Here is a 23,285-nt window from a genome sequence, read left to right as displayed (position 1 = left end):
AGGGTGGTTGCATTCCCCCTCTATGCTGCACACGCCCGGTCCACACAGCCGGTGCTTCCAATTCGATCTGCAAAAAGCACCCACTTAAGGACCAGAAATAACCCCCAGCTACTTCTGGAGACCTCAAGCGTTTGTGCATTCGAGAGAACTTAAAACAACTTCAGGTGCTGCATTTGCTTGCATCCACCTTCGACTCTCTGCTGTGCACGCAGACTCCTACGACCCGCCACAGCTCGCCTACTTGCTTCACATGTGGCTCTCCCCCGAATGTCTGTGACGTTTTCCTGCTGCAGTCCTAAGCCGGCACATTCGTGAACCCTACATGAGAAACGTACGCAGTAGCACCATCTGTTCGGCCACGAAAGTATTCCCACTGCTGTTTGTCTGCTCTTTGTCGACGTTGGCATACTCGGGATGGCTTTTGGACATGCGACCGAGACACACTTCGGCGCTTCATGCGCCTTCCTTTCTGGAGAAGCAGTTGATCTTCGAAATCTTCCGTCCCAGTCCTCTCGACTGTTCCACCGCCACATTCCATCTTCATCATCCCCCATCAATTGTGGCTTCGCCAGAGGTTCGGATCCAGCGCGGCCAACACCGATAAAAAGGGGCGCAGAACCCGCCACAGACCGGCATTCGTCTCGTTTCTTCGACGATGATGCAAACTTTGGACACCTGCTCGCAGTCTCTTAAACTTGGCCTCTTTGCTGTGTTGTCGCCAAGCTAGCTTGACCGAACATTAGACTGCGCGTTTAAAATATTTGCATCAGATGTGCATTTGTGGTTTCGGCTAAGCAGTGGCAGATGAATCAAAGTCTACGGTTCTTTTGAGAGGCGAATCAAAGTCCCTCCACCATTTCTCATTTGGCGCATGCGGAATCGCCGTTCTTCCGCGCGCTTCCCAGCGCTGCCCGCGACGTCGACACCCGACACCGGGAAGCACGGCCGGTTCTCCCGGTTACTGGTGTTTTAATCCTTTTCACTTTGTCAAAAAACAGAGAACTAAGCCTCGCGAAGCTCAGTTCCGCATAATCCTCAGGAGCAGCACCGTGATGTTGTCCTGTGGCGGCATTCACACGCACACACTGGGTAACTCTGCCGGTAGGCACGGAAACGCGTGAGGCTGGCCCCACCCTCTGTGTGCGTGTCAAAAACGCTTTCAGAGGCCAGCACGGTAGCGCCTGTATGTGTATCTACCAGGGCTACCTTGTTAGCGCATACATAATAAAGATGTGCGTGCAATTTTGCATTCTCTGTTTTTTTAAATCAACGCGGACATCTCTATAGCCCCATACGCACAACGATTCCAGTGAATATGCCCGTCACTTCTTCAGGAGACTTCCTACAGGAATGAAACGACGCTGCGAGGATGCAGCCAGAAGATAACCACCCAAACAGCAATCTTCCTGGGTGACACAGTCGCTGAGATACGCATGCTAAGCGGGACCGGCACGCATGCCCACGTGAGGGTTGGCGGGCATATCGCAAAGGCGTCTGCTCTGCTGAAGCACTCTATGCATTCGCGTGCGGACCGGCCTGTTTTTTAGGCAGCCTACTGGCCCCTATATCTGGAGCTGCAACTGGTGTGCCAAAAAAAGGTCTGTCCTGTCGACGTCGCACTGTTGCGTGCTTGATTCTTTGTGGCTTGCCGCGTGCGACGGCGACCGAAACAAATAAGGGACACACAACGAACGCGGATGCTCCCAGAAAGACCGTTCGCACACTCACCTGCGATTTCTTATCTATGAGAACGTGCTCCACCTGTCATCAGACACGGGACACATCGACGAACAGAAATGCAAATGCTCGCTAGCCGCCAGAGAAAACCCTACAACACGCAGAGGGTGTCCGTACACGACTCCAACGCGCACATCCCTGTTTTTTGCCGCACACTCATCGCAGAACTCCAAAAACCCAAGCTCAGCAGTGACGCGCTTCACACCCTTTTCATCCTGACAGACGACTCTCCGTGTTCCACACTCCTCCAGCAGACGGGTCCGGTCCATTCAATCAGCTTCTTGCTTTTCATCTCAGTTCTCTCTCTCGCTTCCCATCACAGGATCATAGTATAAGCCGCCTCCCAACTTTCCACGGCATGCCGAAAACTCGCCTCGGCTGCACACGCACGAGAACGCCTTTTTCAACAAGTGCGAACCCGTTAGCGGAAGTGAAGTACTGTGTCTCCTCTATTCGCAGTTGATTGGATATCGTTCGTGTTAGATCGCAGAGAGACGAGTGCCGGAGCACACGCACACCAGTGCAATCTTCCACATGCGCATGCACAGAGTATGTGGGCTCTACCAAAGTGAACCCATCCGATTGCCGCCTGTAACAGTCGGTTCCTGCATGGAACAGTATAAGCTGTAAAACAATGGACTCCTTACCATAAACTGGCGGATCCAGTACGTACACACGGTACAAAAACGAACTATGTCCATCTGCGCACCTACGGTACTACTAGGATTTACATTTTAGCTAACTTCCCGGTTAAATTTCGACATACTAAACCATCCAAGGACCATACATGTAATATGGGAAGATTGGGCGTGGACCATCGAGTGAAACATTGACTTCCACCGCTCGTCAAAATCTCTGATCCTCCACCTACTTACATCTGTACGGAGTGGAGCGAATATCCTCAGAAAACTCGGTGTTTTTTATCTTTTCCCGTGGGAGGCGCACGTCCAAGCGAAATCCAAAACAGACACTTACCAGTTGTTTGCTGACGTTCTGAGGCTCCAACGGTCTCGAGTGAACCTTGCTTGACCGGACCTCCTGCCGAGCAAAACACATGGAGAGACGCGACAGCCAGAAGTTGAAGGTTCTTTTTCTATGCAGACAAAACGCTGCGAAACTCGCACCCTGTTTGATCTAGCCATTCACCGTAACGCGCCTCCGCGGCTGAATCGTCCTTCCGGTTCTCTCGCTGGCTCTTCGCCCACTTCTCTCTTTTCGTCGAGGAGTTTGCCGCACACCGTCCACCGCTCCAGCGATTCACTGCGAATTTCTACACTAAATATATGCCTTCTTGTCCACAGCCGGCTTTGCAAGTATCAAGGTTGTCCATGTTATGTATTTTTGTCTGAATGTATAGTTGCACATGTGTCTGCATTTACGTATCGATGCATAAAAGAAATACACGGGTTGATAGAGCGGCACAGCAATATAAAGACGGAGAATCAGTCGGTCCTCCGACAAGGCTCTGGCGAGATGCCGCACCGCAAATGGACGCGAAACTTGTGTCAGGCGTCCTGTCTCCTCTGTGCATCCATTTCTCATTTCGCCCTCCGGCTATTTATTTCCCGACAGAGTCTAAACAGAGTCTAAACGGAAGTTCGCAGAGAGACCGAAGCGTGAATCCCATTCTGACCTTTTCCCACAATTCCGACGCGAGAGAGACCGCCTCAGACGCCGTCCAGCAGTTCCAAAAGCCGTCGCATCCCATGAGAACGAACTCGTCCAAGGCTGGCTCCAGCGTGAATTTCTTCACTGTTGGGACGCACGAGACACCGTACCTCTTCAGCCTGGAATCGCGCACAGAAAGAAGGGAAGACACACCAGGTTCTCTGTCCCGGTTTCGACACAATGACCTCAGCTACGCAGCCGTAAGAGACAGAGAAACGGAAGAGGCGTCAATCGCCTGCGTTTCGATCCGAGCACAGAACCACCTATAAAGCATGCGCGATGGGATACCCTCTATGTGGCAGGAGACTGACGTGGACCGCGTCCAGCTACCTCCTTCGTGTCTCCTGGAATTCTCCATGTCCTCGTATCTTTCGTGGACTCTTTTGGTCTGATCGTAAGTACGCAGTGAGCTAACTAGCAACAAGAAAGTTGACAAGGATTACTAGACTTAAATCAACACGGACATCACGGTTTTACATCGATTTCTTGACCGCATATTTCACAGGCAAATCTCCAAATATCTACATGCACGCGCATACATGTACATACATGTACATACCTACAAATATCTACACACATGGATGGATATGCATGCGGGTCACGCCTGAGACTGAGCACAGGCGACTGAGAGACACCGCAAGCGCAAGCTGAACGACTAGAAAGACGCGTGGAAGAGAGAGACTTCGAAGCCAATCGAAAGCGACTGTCCTCGAGATGCTGATAAGAGAAGTCACGAAGAAGTGAATCAGAGGGAGGGCGGAAAACCGCAGCTCTCCGACCTCCGGAAAGTCTTACGAAATATCCCCGAAAGATCTCGTGACTTCCAGAGAGCCGTTAACGCGGCCGTTTTCGATCGTGCCACCCATGCGAGCAATGCGCTCCTTCTCTTCAATCACCCAGTGCCGATGGACTTCAGTCAACGGAATGCCTGCACGAGAGAGGCCAAGAACCCAAAACGGAGCTTACACAAACTATCGACGCACACGTCTCCATATAGACACTCGGGGGCAAAAGTAATTCCTTTAGATATTTGCATGCGTCGGCACAAAGAACTGCCCTGTTTGTCTTTGCAGGCCAACCCACCCAATCCTCGTAAGCACCAGTGCCCATGAGCCCCACAACACATAGTAATTCTGCATATATTTATATGCTTTTTACTATAAGGATTTTTCGGCGGGGCTTCCGTGCACTTTCTCGATTCCTAGTGACCATAAAGCTCTCAACGCTTAGTCCTGGTCGAAAACTTTTTGTGTCTCGACTTCACGGGTTGTCGCTGACCAGTCAGGAGGAGTTTGCGCACGACTCCCCCGTCTTCGATAACTCTGTGGCCTCCAAACCGCGGATGTGCACGAAGAGACCGTCTCTCTTAGGGTTGCGCTTCACAGAACTCGCTAGATACAAGCTTATGAAATTCAACTACGAGCATGCATAGACAGCCCGTAGACCTAGCGTTGCTCCTGTAGTTTTGCATACAGTGCTCTCTACCTAGGCATGCATGAAAAATTATATAAATATATATATATATATATACAGACATGGATCGGGCTTACTGTGAAGGTTGCGGTCTTTCCTTCGCGCCAAATACGCAGCACTGTCTCCGAGGCCAGCAATGTAGACTTGTTGTCCGTGAAACAGTGCGACGACAGCTGTGCAGCCATCTGTCGACGCGCAGAGGTATTCGCATCCATTTCCACACCAACTGCATGTACGTCCGTAGGAGAAAGGGTGCATCCGTAGAGACTCGCAACGACGCACAACGGAGGCCGCACAGAAGCACATGAACATCTCTGTATGTACACCGGCAATGGGTAGATGTGCCATCCCCGGTCGCCACGCATCACCGCGCGTTTCCTCTTGCGTTAGAAAGCTGCGCATCGGAACGCGACGGCCAGCCCGAGCCAAGTGCAAGCAACGGACGACGGCGCGTCGCATTGAGCACCTTCACCTGGCAAGGCCGAGACGAACAGAAACGAAGGCTTACTTACCACGGCAAGATGGAATTTCAGTCGCAATGCGTGCATCAACTTTCCGACAGGCTCCGTAGATCACCTGAAAACAGTGCATAACAGAGGACAGAGAAAACCCGTTCCCTTCCATTGTCCGCGAATGCGTCCTTCCCTCTTGAAATCAAAAAGTCGAAAATCCAAGTCCTGCCAACCCGTTCTGAAGACATGCCGCAAGTCTCCGCGCTCGCGCCGCGAAACCAACCGCCCCGAAGAGCTAGCTCACGCGCGCGTCGCGCCTGTCTTGAACTGTCTCCTTTTTGAAACTCTGTATCGCCCCTTTCTGAACTCGGGACTCTCCAGGGGCAAAAACACCTCCGTGTATGTGCGCATCTACGAACTATCGGTTCACGTGCAGGCGAAAGGCACATACGCCCCGGCACACACACACACACACACGGCTGTGTCGCTCTCTCTCCGCCTGCAGGTCCGTGCACACGCGGGTGTACAAACACCGACGTGACCGGTGCGCGTTGCCCGCGAGTGCGTCTTCTTGGCTGCGGCTGGAAGCTTACTTGCTTCATATCTCGATCGGTCAACCATCCCGTGGCGGAGTCCCCCATAGAACCGTCTTCGCCGTCCGAAGTATCCAGAGGAATCGAGGCAGTGCTTGAGTCTTCCGCGCCCGAAGCTTTCCTCGCCTTCTCCTGCTGAAGAAGCAGCAACTGCGAGGCAAGTTCCGACGGAAGCGCCTCTTTAACGAAGGCAGCAGCCTGGCGGCCTCCGTGCCCGTCGAGAACGGCAAAGAGTCTGCATGTTCGCTCGGAAAGACAGCAGTGCAGGAGACCGAGGGAGGTGAGGAAGAGGAAACGACGCATTCCTCTTCCGGCGAAGACAGGAAAAAGTCTCGGCAGCGATAAAGAAAGGACAGCGGCAGGCGGGTGAAGCAGCCGACGCAAGGAGACAAAAAATGTGTATGCGGGAAACACGGACCCACGGACCTACACGCTAACAAAGTCTAAAACAACGTTGCGCCCCGCATTCCGTCCATACTGTATACACCGGCGTAGAGAGGTTAACATCAATTCACAAATGTCTACATGGGTATATGAATACACCTCCTACGAATCGGCGGGCCTCTGCGAGGGCGAAGCAGTCAACAAGTCGCTTGTCTCTCTCTGTGACTGGTGTTTTACAAAACTGGAAGAGCCAGCAAGGCGCGGCTGTGGACGGCACAGTCTCGAATTCTGCCTCATTTTCGGGCGGCGACCTTTATCCTCTGTCCGCCGCGACAAGACCCGGTGTTCCTCCACGGGCCAACCCGGCGAATTCTTTCAGATCGTTTATTCGCGTACGCAAAGTCGTAGTCCGGCGAAAGCGACGGTTGGAAGGGAAGGAGCGACCGCACCAGCACGTGCTCGTCTTCCATCTGCTTTCTCATGCCTTTGTCGCCGTAGCATGCCGCCAGCAGCCGATACGTGCCTAAACCGAGGGCAAACACAAAGAGAAGAAGTCGTGGCGTTGCGGCGAAGGTTCGCGGCGCGGCAAACGCGTACATCCGTGCGCAAACGCCGGAAAACGAACTGGAAAACACAGATACATCCGTTTCTCCCAGGCTGTTCGTCCTGAGGGCGGGTGAAGAGCCAGGGGAAACGATCGTGCTTGCTCAAGAAAGAAGCGGAGAGGGAGAAGGTTTTTCGCTCGTCACTTTTGGCCGTCGCGAGACAGCCACAGAGGAGCAGGGCGGGAGCGAGAGAAGGTATTCGTGGACACACTGCGACGACGGAGGTGGACGAAGGCTCGAAACACGTGCAAGTGCATACAGCGCGCGCGGCGGTCACACGTACACGGCGGCGCAGAAAACGAAAAGGAAAGACGCATCCCTCCAGAGGATCCGGGGTTCACACAGAACAGAAACGCGGGTTCCCCAAGAACCGGAGAGCGCGCATCTCTCCCGGTCGAACTGTTAGGCGCGGGTTTCCGCCTCGCCTCTGTGTCTGTGTCCTACGCCTCCCACGAGTTTTTGCCACCAACTTGGAGCGTTCTGCCCGGAGTCCTCCCCGTCAAAAAAGCAGAATGCAAATCGTCAACTCGATCGGTCCCTGTGTAGGGCCAGTTGAACTGGCCGCACGGTCGATTTCTAGACTCTTTTTTCTTATTGTTTGCGTGTCGGGTTTGAGATATGAAACAGCCGCCGCGAATATGGTGCGGAGAAATCGACAGGGGGAAAGGAAAAGTTTTTGCCCACCGAAATCGACGACGCAGTTCCCCGTTTCCGTTTGCCGCCGCTTCAACTGAGGCTCTCTGGCCCCCAGCGGCGCCGCGCCGCCTGCTGCTCTCTTGCCGACTAGCATCGTGAGAAATTTCTTTCTCTTCCTTTCGTCTTGCAACTCGCTTTTCAACCGCCTCGCACCAGGGAACTGTGCATGGACGCACGTTTCTCAACTTGCAAAGATTTCGGCCGAGCCGGAAGAACGAAACGCGTCTCTCCAGCGCCAAAAGGTCCAAGAAGTCCACGCCTGCAGGCCAACGGCGTGAAGCAGGACCGAAAGGAAAACAGCAGCAGAAGGAAATCCTAAATCGACGTGTTTGCGTCGTACTCCTCAATGCAAAGCGAGAAGAGACGACGGACACCCCGGCAGGTTGCCTCGACAGGCTGCCTAGATGCCCAAGCACATCCTCCGTATACACGGAAAAATCTGGACGATTATATGTCCTTTTGAGAAGAGTTGATACCCTGTTGATGCAACAGGCGTCCGTTTTTTGGCGACGGAAGATCGGTTGGAAAGCTTTTGCGTCGCTTCAGCTCACAACAGACGTTCGTCCCAGCGCACGTCAAGCGGCCAGTCGCGAGACAAGACCACGAAGCAGGAACGACGTGTGGCTCTCCCCCAAAAACTTTGGTACCTTCTTTCCAACCCAGGCAAAAAATCGGCCCCGCGGCAACTTTTTTACGACTTTGAGCGAATCCTCCCCAATTTTAAAGCCAGCTGACGTTGTCGCTAAGAAGCATGCATGCACAGAACAGAAATGAGAGGCGCGCGAGAGAGAGGCTTTGTGCCGCCGATTTCCCGGGAGAGGGCGCGCGGCAAGAATCGGGAGAAGATCGGGAAAGCGGAGAAACGGGGTGACAGAAACACTGGCGAACGGATACCAGTAACGGTCGCCACCAAGCGGAGCGAAGGCGCACAAGGCGGAGAACCAGGCTCATCAGAAAGGCCAGAAAGTGTGCACCGCGTATGAGAGCCCGCCAGTGCCTCGCTGCTGGTCGTCTGGGATCATCTTTTGACGGCACGAGGCAAGTGTTGTCCATACGTTGCTCAACAAGCGTTCAACCAGTTACTAAACAGGTGCTAGTCCAACAAAAAGGCCCGGTATCGACGCGAGAGCCCATCTCGAGCGCCAACAGCGGGTACACGGACGAGTCGTTGAACACAAAACTGTGCACGCATCCCGAGGGGACAGCGAGGGAATGACGCCCTGGCGATGGAAAGAGGCGGAACAAAAAGCCAGAGCGTCTCTAGCTGGAGGTATAGGGAACTGCGAACCAGGTAAGAAACACAGAGAGCAAGGTCTCGGGGGGACGGGGGGGGGGGGGGCGTGTCAAGCAAGCGAGCGGAGCCGAGGGAAAAGTGGAACTGCCTTCGTCGGACCCAAGAGCAGGTGTCGCTGCGGGTTTTCCACCAAGTGAGGTACATGTACAGCCGGTTGTGAAAACGAGTGGACCGTGCGGCTGAGGAGGACTCGCCTACGGGACAGGAGTCAAAATGTGAAGGCTTGGCCAGCGTGAAACACGCATCGCGATCCACAGACACACCAAAAACTGGCGCCCGTCCCCTGCTGTGGTGCACCCGTCGGCCTCGGGGGACTCAAGTGTAAGAATAGGTATCAAGTGTAAGAATAGGTATCAAGTGTAAGAATAGGTATCAAGTGTAAGAATAGGTATCAAGTGTAAGGATAGGTATCAAGTGTAAGAATAGGTATCAAGTGTAAGGATAGGTATCAAGTGTAAGAATAGGTATCAAGTGTAAGGATAGGTATCAAGTGTAAGAATAGGTATCAAGTGTAAGAATAGGTATCAAGTGTAAGAATAGGTATCAAGTGTAAGAATAGGTATCAAGTGTAAGGATAGGTATCAAGTGTAAGAATAGGTATCAAGTGTAAGGATAGGTATCAAGTGTAAGGATAGGTATCAAGTGTAAGAATAGGTATCAAGTGTAAGAATAGGTATCAAGTGTAAGGATAGGTATCAAGTGTAAGAATAGGTATCAAGTGTAAGGATAGGTATCAAGTGTAAGAATAGGTATCAAGTGTAAGAATAGGTATCAAGTGTAAGAATAGGTATCAAGTGTAAGAACAGCATGGGAAACCTGATGGCATGTGCAAGTGAATGTACACCCACTCTCGCCTCACTACCTGGAGTTGTCTACACAGTTGAGTCCGTTCCTCTGGGGGGGGGGGGGGGGCGGCGTACACTGACAAACGCATACACCAGCTTAGTGGAGTTCGTTAGTCTGCGAGTTCTGTCACTCCCGCGACTGCTTTACACACGAGTGTCCCACACAAACGTTCAAAACTGGGCGTTGAGTCAGCGCCTGGTTGCGTGTTGCGAGTCCGTTTCGGACAGCCCCAACCGTATTCTAGAAGAGCTGGAGGGAGTGCGGCGCAGAAGAGAGAGATTCTGACGCAACTGCTGAAGGACAAAGAGCGGGAGATAGTCAGCAAAGAGCGAGGGGCCGACTCACAAGGGGAGGAGTTTTCGAAAGGGTTCATCAGCGACGGGGGGAGAAAGCCTCTCTGTCGAGGTCTTTCAAGTCCAGAAGAGCGCTGTCCACACGAGAGAAGGAGGGAAGTGATACGCTCTCCTTGGGGCTGCAGTGTGTAGCGTTGCCTCTCCTAATTCCGCGCGTGCTTCGATACTCTCCATACCCTCCAAACCAGAGAAAGAATCGTGCCGGTCCCGTGGTTCGAGTTGCCTGTACCGTGTGTGAAGTTTTCACAAGAAGTCGGTTGCAGAGCTGCAGTGTGTCATTCCCAGAAACGACTGAGTCAGCAAATGGAGAAAGGAGCACGTGTATGTTATGCAGTGTCATCGGAGGTAAAGTCTAGATTTAGATCGAGATTTAGCATTTTTCTACAGCTCGTTGCCTCCAGACCGCGCCGCCAACGGGGAAGTCCCACGAGAAGAAAAAGGGTTCTTTTTGTTCGAGACGCGTTCAGTTTTGGACCAAAAAAACCTCTACTTTTCGAGTCATCCACATCGAGACAGAGGGAAACCGTTCTCATAGGATGCGCTTGTCGGAGACGAGAGACTGGATATAGAAAACATGGAACGCAGAGGTGGTGATGAGGCAGGCGAATTCGACAACCGCCAACCAGAAGAGTTTCGAGTGCAACGCTGTGGCTGCCTCAGCGTGCGAGCGCTGTCGGATCCCCAAGTACGTCGATTCCGCCTGTACCGAACCAAAAAGACGCAGCACACAGCTCTCGCTGCAGGAATGAAAACGCGCTCCGGGACTGCCGCAAAGTGAAGCCACGGAGACACAATGCCAGGGGACTGCCACGCCCCACAACGAACTCCAGGACACCCCTGGCAGAGACAAACGACTCGACACCCGTTCGAGAAGCGAAGACGCGCGAAATCCCCCTGGCTCAATTGGAACACTGCTTTCACCGACGGCACGTCATTCTCTGTGAAGGCTGGCAGAAACCGACGCGTGCTTTCCAAAGAAGACAGACACAGTTCGGCCTCGAGATTCTGTCTTCGAAGAGAAAACACGGCGCACCAGTTTTGTCGGCAGCAAAACCCAATTCTCTCCCGTTTCCGTGTCTGTGGTAGCAGGCACGCATTCTTCGCTGGCAAAGAAGAAAAAAGGAGCTGGGAAAAAGGCTGCGTCTTTGGCTCCTCAAATCGCTTGTGCCCGCCTGTCTTTTTTTCCACCTTGTATCTTTCGAAGCCTCCTCCCAGTCTTTCCCTGTTGCGAGAGCGTTTCCGGCAGATGCACGCACTTTGGGGTGACTGCTCCCGTGCGACAAAATTCTTTCCCGTCCTCACCTGAATATCTCGGAGCTGGCCTTGTAAAGTGTCGACCATCTCGCCCGCAGTTTGCACGTGTTTGGGCATCAACGCCGTCTCGTTTCCTCGGCCGATGGCGAAAGTGACCATCCGGCTCTCCAACCACCTGTTCACGACCAATCGGGACACACACGCTCTGTTCAGAATGGGAATGTAAACGATGACGCACAGAGACACACACGTGTGTACTCTGCGAGAGGGTTTTTACCCCTGGGTTGTGTGGCGCGTGCGTCGACAATTTTTAGGTGGCTACGTGCATTTATGCATGCAGGAAGTGCGACGACTTGTTATTTCTCTGCAACGACGCGTGACGGGACAACAAAAAACGAGGCAACAACTGCCTTATACACCTCGCAGCTTTACGGCTGAACAGACCGCTCCCGTCCATGTGTCAAGGGTTCTCGCGTCCAGCGAAGCTCCACATACAGCTTGCCAAGAAAAGCGGCGGGAGATTCTTCGCACTTCCTGCGGGTCTCGCAAGAAACGGCCGTGAGGGCCCAGTCTCCCCTCTGTCTCTTCCTTACTGATGGTTGGAGACAATGAACGAGTAAGTGCCCTTCTTCTTCACGTCGAAGTAGAACAGACCTTCGCTTTTGCTTTTTTTGTAGATGATGTCTCCTGAATCACGCACACGTGGCAACCGGGCAAACCTCGACTTGGCGCATCTGGGGCTCCGCCCCTCCCCCCGATCTGCCGCACACTCGCGCCGCCGACGACAGGAAAGTCATCGACGCGGCTCCCCGCGCGCTCGGCGCGAGCAGGCCACAAGCCCCGCTCGTGGCGAGGCTTCCCAGGCCCTGGCTCGCTTTCGAGAGAGAGAAACACGTCCCTCCTTTTCCGGGGTGCGCTTCGCAAAAAGCCCGCGAGTGCGCTGCGCTGTCCCACAAGGCTCTCTCTCTGTGCCTGCTGCGCGCTTCGTACCGTCAGGATCCGTGATGGAGAAATCCACAGCGGAGGACGCTTCGTCGCCTCCCACAAAGAAGCCTCCTCGGAGGTGCACAGCTCCGTCGTTCGCGTCAATGTGCTCGTAGAAATACTCGTCGCTTCGTGGAGCCAACGGGAAGGTGACCTGCGGAGAGAAGTCGGACGTGCAACAAACGACAGCATGCATTTTGTGCAAGATCCATGCCTGCATTCCCCACAACGACTTCGGCTGTGTGGCAGCCAGCGTAAACAGAGAGAAACCAGGGGAAGTCCACAGATCTCCTGTTCGTAGCCAGATGCGCGCGCGCGCGCATCTGGCTAGGCCACGAGCTCCCGTCACACCAGAACTGGGGCTTCCTCCGACTGGAAGAGTCTTTCGGCGCCTGACTACTGTCTGCGTCCAAAATGAGACAGAGGCGGTGTAGACACGGGGAAGACGATCTCTCACCCTTTCTCTACGCGTCGGTCCCTCCAGAGTGAAACGGGAAGACAGCAGCGTCGGTTGGCAACACAGGCTGCCCGCCAGCGCGCCCGTCGCGAGCGGGTTCTTTTTGCCTCACCAGCATTTCTGGAATGAAGTTCTGCATGTGCTTCTCCCACTCTTCCATGAGGGAACTGGTGCCGTCTTCCTCGTCGTCATCGAAGAGCTGTCGAAAAAGGGAACACACCGCAAACCAAACACGGCGCTTGGCTCTGGACGAAAGCCTCCCGTCCTTCCGCATGCGGTCCCGGGCTCTCGCGAGAGTTCCCCCCCCAAACGTGAGGCGAAACCAACGTTCCCTCCCACATCCCAGCCCCGCTCCACTTTCCGCGATCTCTCTGCAGTGCCCGCGTGCTCCACCGCTCTTCTCCCCACCTCTTTCCAGAAAGGTCTCCGCCGTTCCCCTCGCCTACCTGTCCCTCATCTTCGCGGCGAATGCGCTCCTCCACGTCGCCTTCATCCTCGCTGTCGTCATCCGGAGCCGCCGGCTTCATCTCCGCCTTGGGAGCTCCGCGCGCCTGCTGCGCCGGGGCGCGCTGCCCCGCCCCGCGCGCCTGCGCTGTCCCTGCGGCTCCAGCCTGGTTCGCCGCAGGCGCCGGTCGCCCCTGCTGAGGCTGCGGAGGAGACGGTCGCTGTTGCTGGTGCTGAGGCTGCGGAGGAGACGGTCGCTGTTGCTGCTGCTGAGGCGGAGGCGGCGCTCGCTGTTGCTGCTGCTGCGGAGGAGGCGGCGCTCGCTGTTGCTGCTGCTGAGGCGGAGGCGGCGCTCGCTGTTGCTGCTGCTGCGGAGGAGGCGGCGCTCGCTGTTGTTGCTGCTGAGGCGGAGGCGGCGCTCGCTGTTGCTGCTGCTGCGGAGGAGGCGGCGCTCGCTGTTGCTGCTGCTGAGGCGGAGGCGGCGCTCGCTGTTGGTGCGCAGGCGCAGCTTGGCCTGCAGGCGCGGGTCTGGCTTGGCCCGTCGAGCTTGCTGGCCGCGGAGCCTGGTACCCTTGGGTTGCAGGCGGCTGCTGGGGCGTTCGCGGCGCACCTGCTGCTGGGGGCGGGGCGCGGGCCCCGCCCTGCTGGTACCCTTGCTGGGGACTTCCTTGGGGCGGCGCCCGGTACTGCTGAGCAGGCGGGGTTTGGCCGGCAGGGGGCGGCGCTCCGTACCCAGCGCCTTGGGCCGCAGGCGGGCGGTTCTGCTGCGCGTAGCCTTGGGCTGGGGACGGCGCGCCTCCCGAGTACTGGGGCACGTAGCCTTGACGCTGTTGATACTGAGGCACGTACTGCTGCTGATACTGCGGAGGGGGGGGAGGCGCGTTATACCCCTGTTGTTGGTCCGGCGGGGACGCGTTATACCCCTGTTGTTGGTCCGGCGGGGACGCGTTATACCCCTGTTGTTGGTCCGGCGGGGACGCGTAGTACGGGGCAGCTGGAGGCGCACCATCTGCCGCGCCGTTCCCGACGTCTGAGGAGCCGTACGTGTTCACAGGAACCTGATCCTGTGCGCCGTTCGTGTCTTCTTCAGCCGGCGCGTAATACTGATTCTGCTGGTAGTTCTGGTAGTACTGATGGTTCGCGTCTGGGGGCACCTGAAGGCACAAAGCGCATGATCGCGGCATGTCCCTCGATCACCACGCCTCCACCATCGCACCTCCAAAACGCAGAAAGGACGGGTTTCCGCGAAAAATCTGCCGGAGAGAGCCGTCAACCTCGCCAGGCACACGGACGGCAGACGGTCGGGAGAGAACCGATGCGACGAAACGAGGAAACGTCAGTGACGCTGGAACAAACCGTCTTCACCATCACCAGAGACAGTCGCCCAACAGCTGATTCTCCTCAGTGGCATCTTGAGCATGCATGGACACCGCCGGGAAAACAGTGTTGCACTGGGCGCGCCTCGCCTCGCCTCAAAGCGGTCTTGCATGCGGAACAGCAAAGACTGGCGTCTCCGGCAGGGCCCGTGTGCTGCAGGCTCATAAAACGGTGCGTCTCGTGGGCGCTTCGAACCTGTTTCGATGGCCCCAAAGGCATGGACGGATGGAGAGACGCCAAACACGGGGAATTCAGAATGTTCTACCATGTCCATCCAACGCCGTTCGAGTGGGTCCAGGCGAAAGGACACACATCATCTCTTCGGAAGCATTTTTCACATCTCAACCGAGATGTCGAGACCCCGTACGCGAACTTACCCCTCCTCCCCCTTGTGCCGCCGCAACAAAGAGTCTGCCATGGAGTGAGATGGCAGCGAGCAAGGTACTAAAAACAAAAACTGTGGCCTTCATGGTGTCGCAGTTGACAAAGAAGGAAACCTGAAGCACAGAAAACAGAAAACACACACTCCAACAACAGTGGAAGGGGAGGCCAACGCTCTCTCACCGATGTAGGTGGTTCCCGCGGAGGCTGGAAAAAGCATCACCACGCGCCCCCGCTGCGTTCTTGTGTACGTACACCGCCGCATGTCTCGCTTCACAGGCTACATTTCTGGTTTCCTACGGCTTCCTGATAACGCGGACGCCCGATGGAGTCTCAGCCTAGACCGTCACCGAAGCAGATCCGTAACTTCGTACTCGTGCCGTCCTCTACATATCCCCTGGAATGGCCGTGAGGACACGAGAACCCTCGGGAAGTTGTCCTTCTCTAAAAGTTGAAGTGCATGCGTTACAAAAGTCAAACGTCCACGTAGGCGAGGCCCCGCAAGTACATTTGAGAGTGACGCTCGACGGGTGCACTGCCAACAGGTTTACCCGATTCCTATATTTTATCCCTATACCCGTACGGACTACAAATTCCCCCGGAGGGTTCGCGCAGGCAACCGTTCCTGCGGCGTCTGGGTGCTACAGGACTCTAATATGGTCCTCCGTTATAGCTAGAGACATTTTTAGGGCAGACTACCTTACACCTTCCTGCACGAAAAACTTCATGTGTTTAAATAGTGGAGATACAGAACCACTCCGTGTGCGAGCACTGTTTTGGGGGGAATCAGAACGTGCCGTCTATATAGGGGATTGTCAGTTTCTCATCTGCCATCTCGGCTGACCGTCGACGGAGCTCTCGAGGAAAGTTAAGCTGCTGTCGCAAGTAAATGTTGCTCATGAACTGACTAGAAGAGTGCAGCCGAACGAGGCGGACATGAGAGGGAGGGCGCGCCTCCCCGCGAGGCGCACGGAAAAGAAACGCAAGTGGAACTTCAGAGGTTCCTAAAGAGTAGGAAATCCCACCGCGTCTCCTTTTCGGGCGTACCTAGTCAGACGTAGTCCTTCCTCAGGCTGCAAACGCTGTGCAGCGCAATCCCGGCCAAGGCCGCTCTGGCCTGCAGAGAACGAACCTCGAGACACCTGACTCTTTGCCGCAGAGAAAATGCTGGAAGCACGCCGGTTCCACTGGGCCTGTCCTTCGCGGAAACAGATGTTGGGAGCTTTTCGAAAGAATGCGAAAAGCCGACCAAGATGGCGGTTGCCGACAGCCGGTAGACGAAAACGAGGAATGACGCTCTCTGCCCATCCGCAGGCATCTGGCTCCGCTCAGACACCTCAGGCGAAGACGAAAACCAGGCTAGCCCGCGCCTCTAGACAGAGAATTTGAGTCCGAGTAAAGAATGACGAGAGCCGACCGAATACAGAGACGTCAGCGTGGAATGGAAAGACGAGTCAGACGCATCTCGGCGCGTGAAGAGCGGCGGGGGTACAGCGACAGCACGGTCCGGCTGTTGAAGCCAGAGAAGCATCCCTCCTTTCGCTAAAAAAAGAGCTGAAAACAAAAAGCTTTGGAAAGCAGAAGATAGGAGAACTTACACACACCCATTTGTCAACGGTATTCGCACTGTTGTTGCAGTGTCTTCTATGGAGTAATTTGTACGGTCGAGGGGGAGTTTGAGAGGAGACGAATTCAAGGGAAAAAGTTTCTCCGCAGGTACACAGAAGAAAGACAGCTGAAATTAGGAACGTGGCATGTGCAATGTCTTTTTGCCTTCATCTGCAACGCTTACAAACAAGAAAAAGTCACCAGGAGAGCGCGCAGAATCCCTGTGTCCTCCCCGACAGTGTATTGAAAGACACCCCGCAGAATTAACGGCTTGGAACATGGACTCAGCAACGAAGAGAAGAGGAAAGGGAAAGGAAAGCCCGAGACAACAGAGAAAAGCGACGGAAGCCCCGTGTGCCTCAGTGGGTCTGCTTTTGAGGGGTTACAAGCAAGGAGTGGAAGGAGAAAATGCAAAAAAGAGTGGTGCGCAGAGACAGCACAAGTAGTAGAGCCGCCATCGGGCCGAATATAAACCGAGAACATTTCCGTGCCAGTGTGCGAAGACAAACGCAGGGGCCAGCAGCGACAGTTCAGTTTTTCATCGACGCCTGTCGCGAGAAGAGCAAAAGGCGTCTTGCTTTCTGCAGAATAGGGTCAGGCAGTGAATTTTCCACAAAACGATGAAACCGACGGAGACACGGACAAACGGCACGGCAAGGAGGGCGGGGGGGGGGGGCGCGTGTCGGACACACTAGGATACGAATCAGCATGAAACTGTGTTGAGGAACGAACAGAAGCCTATTTTCCGATTTGGAGTCACCTGATCAGATATCAAAAATCTGTTTTGCCTGGAAGAGTACAGGTTTTCGATCAATACAGAATACTGTGCTTTCACGTCGCTGGTTGAGTAACCGACAGTACAGAGCAAAATGCATCATTTGCGTTACACCGTGAAACAGTCCAGTCGTCTTCTGTAAGCTGCAGATGAGGGGGGGACGGGAACATGCAGCTAGAAACAGTGGGGAGTATGGCATTCATACACTTGGAAAGTCCAGTCTTTGCAAGTACGTGAGTTCAGCACGTGTTAATGGTTCGGATTCTGAGAGACGACAGTACTCTATTGTGCGCAGATCTGTTAGCAGGACACGCGCTGCTCGTCTGTCGTACGCGGCGTGCTTTCCGGGGGCAGTTAGCCTTTATCCTTGAATTTCACGTGTCGGCCGTGGAAGATCTTGTGGATAGAAGAGCCTCACTTTTGCCCATACCGCGGGTGACGTACCCAATGCAGTCGCGGTGATTCGCAGATCCACGTTTGGTCCACGTTATTTGTGTACATCCTGTCCCGTCCACGGGACTTGTTTATAACCTCGCACATTGGTTGTACCATGTATGGCAATTGAGCGACCCTGCGTAGGTGAACTGTGTCATCTCCTGGATGTTGAACGGAAGGGCTGCCGCCTATCGTTTTCTGGAAGATGGGAGCATGTGGTCAGGGGGGGGGACAGAGAAATCATCAGTCCTCGCATACCATCCTGTCGTGGAGTGTCTGAGCGCGGAGGACTCGAGCAAATTCCCTACGTCCAAACATGCACCTTCCCGTGTAGGGTTGCGTCTCATGCATCTCAAAAACCAAAGTTCAGAAGTATCGCTGCCCCCACAGATAATCCGCGGGCCGCCACGGCAGAGAACGGAACAAGTCTATCGTTTTGGACTGTCATTTTCGCGACAAGTAATAGCAAAGACCGGTGTGTGCCCTCAAAAATGAAGGGGGAAAGTCACCTGCCTTCCTTTAAGCCGCCAGTCCTCGAGCGCTGCGATGGTCCACCACCGAACGAAAACGTAATTCTCGCCGCCAGCACTGCAAACTGCGGCAAGACCGTGCCAGTGACCCCGTTTTACACTCGACAATGACGGAACACGATTTGAATGGCGCTGCCTCACGATATCGCACGATACCGTGAAAGTTCGTATGATGCTTTGATGACGAATGACAGTCTGCGCGCCAAAGTTGGGCTTTTCCGCAACTCGGATCAAGTGCACGTTTCATAATACGGAAGTTCTGATGCGTTTTGGATAGTACTGTTTTCCTCAAAACGCATTCTCATATTATACCTGGTCTAGACAAGGGCGTGATCCTTTCGTGCACGTCGGACCTGGCCGCATGGTTTGTCGCTGCATGCTTGCCTGTTTGAACCTCAGAAAGAGGAACTGTCGACGAGACAACTACACGCGACATCACGAGCGTGGCTTTAAGATCTTCAAAGGAGCCTGTTCTTCAGAAGTCTGCTCACTGTCGCCGGATATTCGAGATCTCGCCTGTCATCCGTTAGCACAAGAGGGGAACCTGGCAGCCAGTTGCAGGTTTGGACTCAACCTAAAACACTTCAGGCTCACTTCCACGCCGCGCTCCACTACCTCGTGCATGGCGTACAGTAACACCTGACGTTTCCTCGCTGGAGAAACCTTGAGAAAACAAAACCCTGACACAGTATGTTGCCGTGCGCTTCAGAGAAGACATGGAGAAGGTTCCTTGCCAAAGCTCAGTACGGTGGCTGCGATTCCTTTCCGTGACTTCCTTGATTCTCCGCGGCTCCTCGCTCGTACGACGATGGCGCCTTTACTGTCCCTCCAACCCAGTGCCCTTACCGCTTTCGCATAGGGCCTGTTGACCATATCCTCCGTCCATCTCTTTCTCCCACTCTGTTACACACAATTCTTCGTGGTTTGATTCTGAGCCCTCGATACAGGAGTCCACACCAGCGGCAGATAGCTGAGCCTCGGAGTCACTCTCGCTTCCCGGGGCTGCAGCCAGAGTTTCTTGGCTCTTGTTCAGTTCATTGGCCGTCGTCTCCATCTGCAAAAGCTGTGAAAGCAGTGGACCGCACTGCCCAAGTTCCGGGTGTACTGGAGGCAGCGGTATGTCGGGAGCCTTGAGCACACACGGTGAATTTCGATTTATCGGCGCCATGATCGCAAAGAGAAGATCTGCAAGCAAACAGCGCAGGAGCCGGTCTTCTTTTGTCCACAACCGCAGTCGGTATTTGCTGCAACTCGTCGAAAAGGACTTTCTCGCAGGAACACAAACGCTCCACTCTTCAGGTCAGGTAGATGGACACCAGGCAACCGCTAGCTGTCGAAAAAGAAAAACAGCACTCTGCGATACGCATGTCTGTTCCGAAACGGTGAGTCCCGCTCCCTACACGTTCTACCACAACTCGGTGACACCACAGCGTCCTTCCCAAAACGCTCCAGGGCGAGGAAAACCAGTGGACTTCTTTCGTTTATCCACAGCGCGACCGAGAACGACGCAGCGTGAGAGATCTTCACAGGCTAAAAACGCGCTCTCTCTTCCAGGTAAAAACGTACTGTCGATCCACCGTGCTAGAAGCCAGACGAGTTGGACGCTCGCAAGAGCCGCGCCGCCTCCAAGGAAAGCGAGACCGCAGAGAAGAAGGGCGGCACGACCTTCAGATGACCGGAGATCGGCCTCTGCTGAGGGTGTCCCGGATCCTGGGGCGGGGACGCGGGGTGACTCTGACACGTAGTCTGTAACATCAGGTTTCCCCGGTCCCTCTCGAGCGCCGAATTCACCTGGATAAAACCTGGTCGGCCAGCTTGGTGACGGGGGACCGGGCCGTGCCAGGAAAGCGAAAGGGGCCAGTGTCTCATGCTGAGAACCTTCAGGCGGGGGGACCCACGACGCAGTACTACGTCCTCGATGCCTTCTGGGCAATTGTCGCTGGCGCAGATTATGTGCGAATAGAGTTTGAACAGCATGCGTCTCAGAAGAGAGACTTTCGGGCGGCAACCCCCGAACCCTCGCCGCATCCATCAGTGCATATGGCATCCTGTACGCTTCTGTAAAGCTCTGATCGTTGCCTTCGACAAAGCTGCCTGCAGGTCTCGAGGTGTCTGAACCCTGGCCACGCGTAGCAGCTGCGAAGCCTTTTCTCGCGCGTGGCAACGAGAGGCCCTCATCTGCTGGAGGCAGTACCATCTGCGACTGGCCCTCGTGAACTGGAGATCCCGCCTGTCCTGTGCCTCCAGTGGGCGTGAAAACGTCCAGGAAGCTGGGAGGAGAGGAAGAAGAGAGAGAAGTGTAAAGAGCGAAGTGTACAGAGAGAGAAAGGATGCCAGCGGCAACCAACCCACAGCCGACCGCCGTCACGGCATGCCGCCACAAGTTTTGCTGAGCAAACGCACTGTATGTTGCAACAAGGTGTTTCGTCTGTTGATCTGGAGTTCCCGCGCTCGCGTGGCAACCTGGCGGCCCAGATTTCGCCTCCTGTGAGGGGCCCTGAGGACACGCATGGATATTGGAAGCGGCAGTGGCGGGTTCCGAGCGAGAAGAACTCGGAGAGAAAAGACGCAGCAGAGAGCGAAGTTCTCCTGGAACTTCATTCGCCGCTTTGCTGTTTCGAGGCGACTGAGGACCTCCAGTACGGTCGAGACGTCGAGTTGCCGCGGGGCCGCGTGTGTCGTCTGGAGGCCGCGTTTCTGCCATGCAAAACGCGACCGGCCTGTCCTGTGAGATGGGCGGAAGCGAAGGAAAGGGTTGCCGAATAATCCGTGAGTCCGGAGGCCGGAAAAACGAAATGTTTTTCTGGCGATATAGGGCGATAGAGTAAACGGCAGCGCGGCTGGCATGCAGCCTCAGAAGCATCAAGAACGCGATCCACGAGGGCGCACTCTCGAGAACGGAGAAGAGGCACGCGAAGGACCTGCCAAAGTGAGAGGGAGGACGGAAGACGAGGACAAGGACTTGCGTGGCCATTAGCAGAGGGAGAGAAATCCAGGCACAGAGATGAGGAGTATCCGCGACGACGCCATAGAGCAGGAGCGCGAAGGCTAAAAACAGGTAGGGGGCTGCATTGTAGAAAGACAAGGCCGCCGTAGAAGAACCGAACAAAATTTCAGCCAGTTTTTGCGGCTGCGCACAGACAGTCGCCAGGAGAAGAGCGAGGAGAAGGGATTTGAGATACAACGGAACGAAGAAGACAATGGTTCCAACTTTGAATCTGAGGAAGAGCGCAAGGCTCACGAAGGTGCCCAAAAATGCCGTGGCCAAGATGGCGCCTCCAAACGCCTTCACCAGCGAGCATGCCGTTGCAAGGTGGTGTCGGAAAGAGATTGGGTCCGAGAGGACGAGTAGACAGAGGACGAGGGCACCCAGAAGGAGACCCGAAAGACTTAGAGCGCCAGCGACCGAAAGTAGACACCGAAAGATCTGCAGCCTGGCGTACAACCTCTCCAAATGACGCAACCGCTTCAAATACCGCCGATGCGGCGCTTGCATCCGGTCGTTCGGGTCTCCGCTGGCCGGCGTGTGCAGACCCTCATGGATCTTAACGCCCCGCTTGTCGGAACCTGGAGTTCCCCCCAAGAGTGCTTTCCGTTCATCATCTTGCGGCGCCGCTGGCGCGTCCCGACGAACCGCCCCATCAGCCTCGCCTGCCGCAGTCGCACTTGAGTTGGGTAGCTTGACCATCGTTGTCCATTGACAAGGTGCCTGCCTGCCGCCTGCTGGACGTCACGCGCGATGCAGGCCCGAGAGAAGGAAAGTGCATTCCCGGGCGTTCGTTTCCCCCGGGGATCGCCGCTCAAAAGCCGATCCCGTTGACGGAGAGAAAACGGCCCTGCAGGCGGCATTTCCTTCACACGGCCGCCGGCGGATCTTTGGCAAGAGTGGGGGGGGGGAGCGGGGGAGCGTCAAGCAAGGTCGGGCGTCGTGTGGATCTCGAGGCCTCTTGCGCATGGGGGGATTTTGGTCCAAAGTGGAGCTCTAAAGAAAGGACACGCGCGCTCATTCTCGACCCGGTTTCCGAGCAAGACGTCCGCTGGACGATCGATCAGATGGCCGCGTTTTGGAGGAGGGAGGCTAGGCACCACGGAGTCCAGGCCGACAAGACACCGACGCTCCAACCGCGCCGGTTCACGAGCTGCTTGACTCAGTCCGACCATCCACAAAACGGTGAAGAACACGAAAAACAATACGCAGTTTGCGAAAAGAGAGGCTGGATTTTAAAGGCGTGTTTTTGCTCTGAAATCCCGGCATACACGCACGCGTGAAGCTAATATCCTTCGCCACAGCTAGCGCGAGGCTCATATCGGGAATCCGTGAGAAGAGCCGACCCGCCCTTGCGTCATATCTGACAAAGACACACGCGACGAAACTGTGAAGCTGGCTTTCCCCGATGAACGTGGACTTTAACAAAGCTGCGAGAAGCACGAAACGAGCAGGGCGCTGACACATCATGGGGAGGTGAGCCTGAAGAACGACTCCAAAAACTGGCTAGCTGGCTAGAAATGCGCCACTCGACCAGCAACGCGTCACTTGTCTGGGACGTGGCGCTCGATCTGTCTGTCGCCACACTCTAGAGGAGAACGTCTGCACAAGGGGTAAGAGGATCGTGTTGATGAGAAAGGTGATTCCTCTTGAGGCCCTCTCCAGCAGAGACAAACTAAGAGCCGGCGGCGGGGGAGCGTTGTCCCCGACTGTTCGATAGTGGGCCAATAAGCTCGAGATGCGTCCGCTGCCTTTCACTTGTCTATCAGTAGGTATCTTGACGATAGGTAGTCGGGAAGGCAGGACACAATTTGGGACTTGACACTGGAACCCAACTCGTCCTGCGAATGCCGTTCCTATACAGGCTACTTACTTACATGCGTATCCTCGACTGAGGGGTCACTCGCCACCAGCGGCTTTTACCCTACATGAGTTCGCGGCTGACCTGTGTCG

General features: G+C 55.1%; 3 protein-coding genes across 3 annotated transcripts; all 3 read right to left on the bottom strand.

Moving 5' to 3' along the window:
* Nucleotides 1–1,018: 1,018 nt before the first annotated feature.
* NCLIV_054810 (hypothetical protein) lies at nucleotides 1,019–6,226 on the bottom strand (the record flags this gene model as incomplete). The annotated part of the gene is made up of 8 exons (XM_003885035.1): nucleotides 1,019–1,060; nucleotides 1,729–1,761; nucleotides 2,713–2,775; nucleotides 3,371–3,524; nucleotides 4,201–4,333; nucleotides 4,956–5,063; nucleotides 5,391–5,454; nucleotides 5,924–6,226. The coding sequence occupies 8 exons, from the start codon at nucleotides 6,224–6,226 to the stop codon at nucleotides 1,019–1,021; spliced, it is 900 nt and encodes a 299-aa protein (XP_003885084.1).
* Nucleotides 6,227–10,630: 4,404 nt separating this feature from the next.
* On the bottom strand, nucleotides 10,631–15,087 carry NCLIV_054800 (conserved hypothetical protein; the record flags this gene model as incomplete). Its single annotated transcript, XM_003885034.1, has 7 exons — nucleotides 10,631–10,801; nucleotides 11,404–11,530; nucleotides 11,949–12,042; nucleotides 12,346–12,493; nucleotides 12,909–12,995; nucleotides 13,243–14,394; nucleotides 14,995–15,087. The coding sequence occupies 7 exons, from the start codon at nucleotides 15,085–15,087 to the stop codon at nucleotides 10,631–10,633; spliced, it is 1,872 nt and encodes a 623-aa protein (XP_003885083.1).
* Nucleotides 15,088–19,163: 4,076 nt separating this feature from the next.
* Nucleotides 19,164–22,034, bottom strand: NCLIV_054790 (conserved hypothetical protein; the record flags this gene model as incomplete). The annotated part of the gene is made up of 2 exons (XM_003885033.1): nucleotides 19,164–19,531; nucleotides 19,913–22,034. 2 exons carry the CDS (start codon nucleotides 22,032–22,034, stop codon nucleotides 19,164–19,166), a joined length of 2,490 nt encoding a protein of 829 aa, XP_003885082.1.
* Between the last annotated feature and the right edge of the window lie 1,251 nt (nucleotides 22,035–23,285).

The sequence above is a fragment of the Neospora caninum genome, chromosome XI (assembly GCF_000208865.1).
Source record: "Neospora caninum Liverpool complete genome, chromosome XI".
Taxonomy (NCBI): Eukaryota; Apicomplexa; class Conoidasida; order Eucoccidiorida; family Sarcocystidae; genus Neospora; species Neospora caninum.
This window is presented reverse-complemented; position numbering and strand designations above follow the sequence as displayed.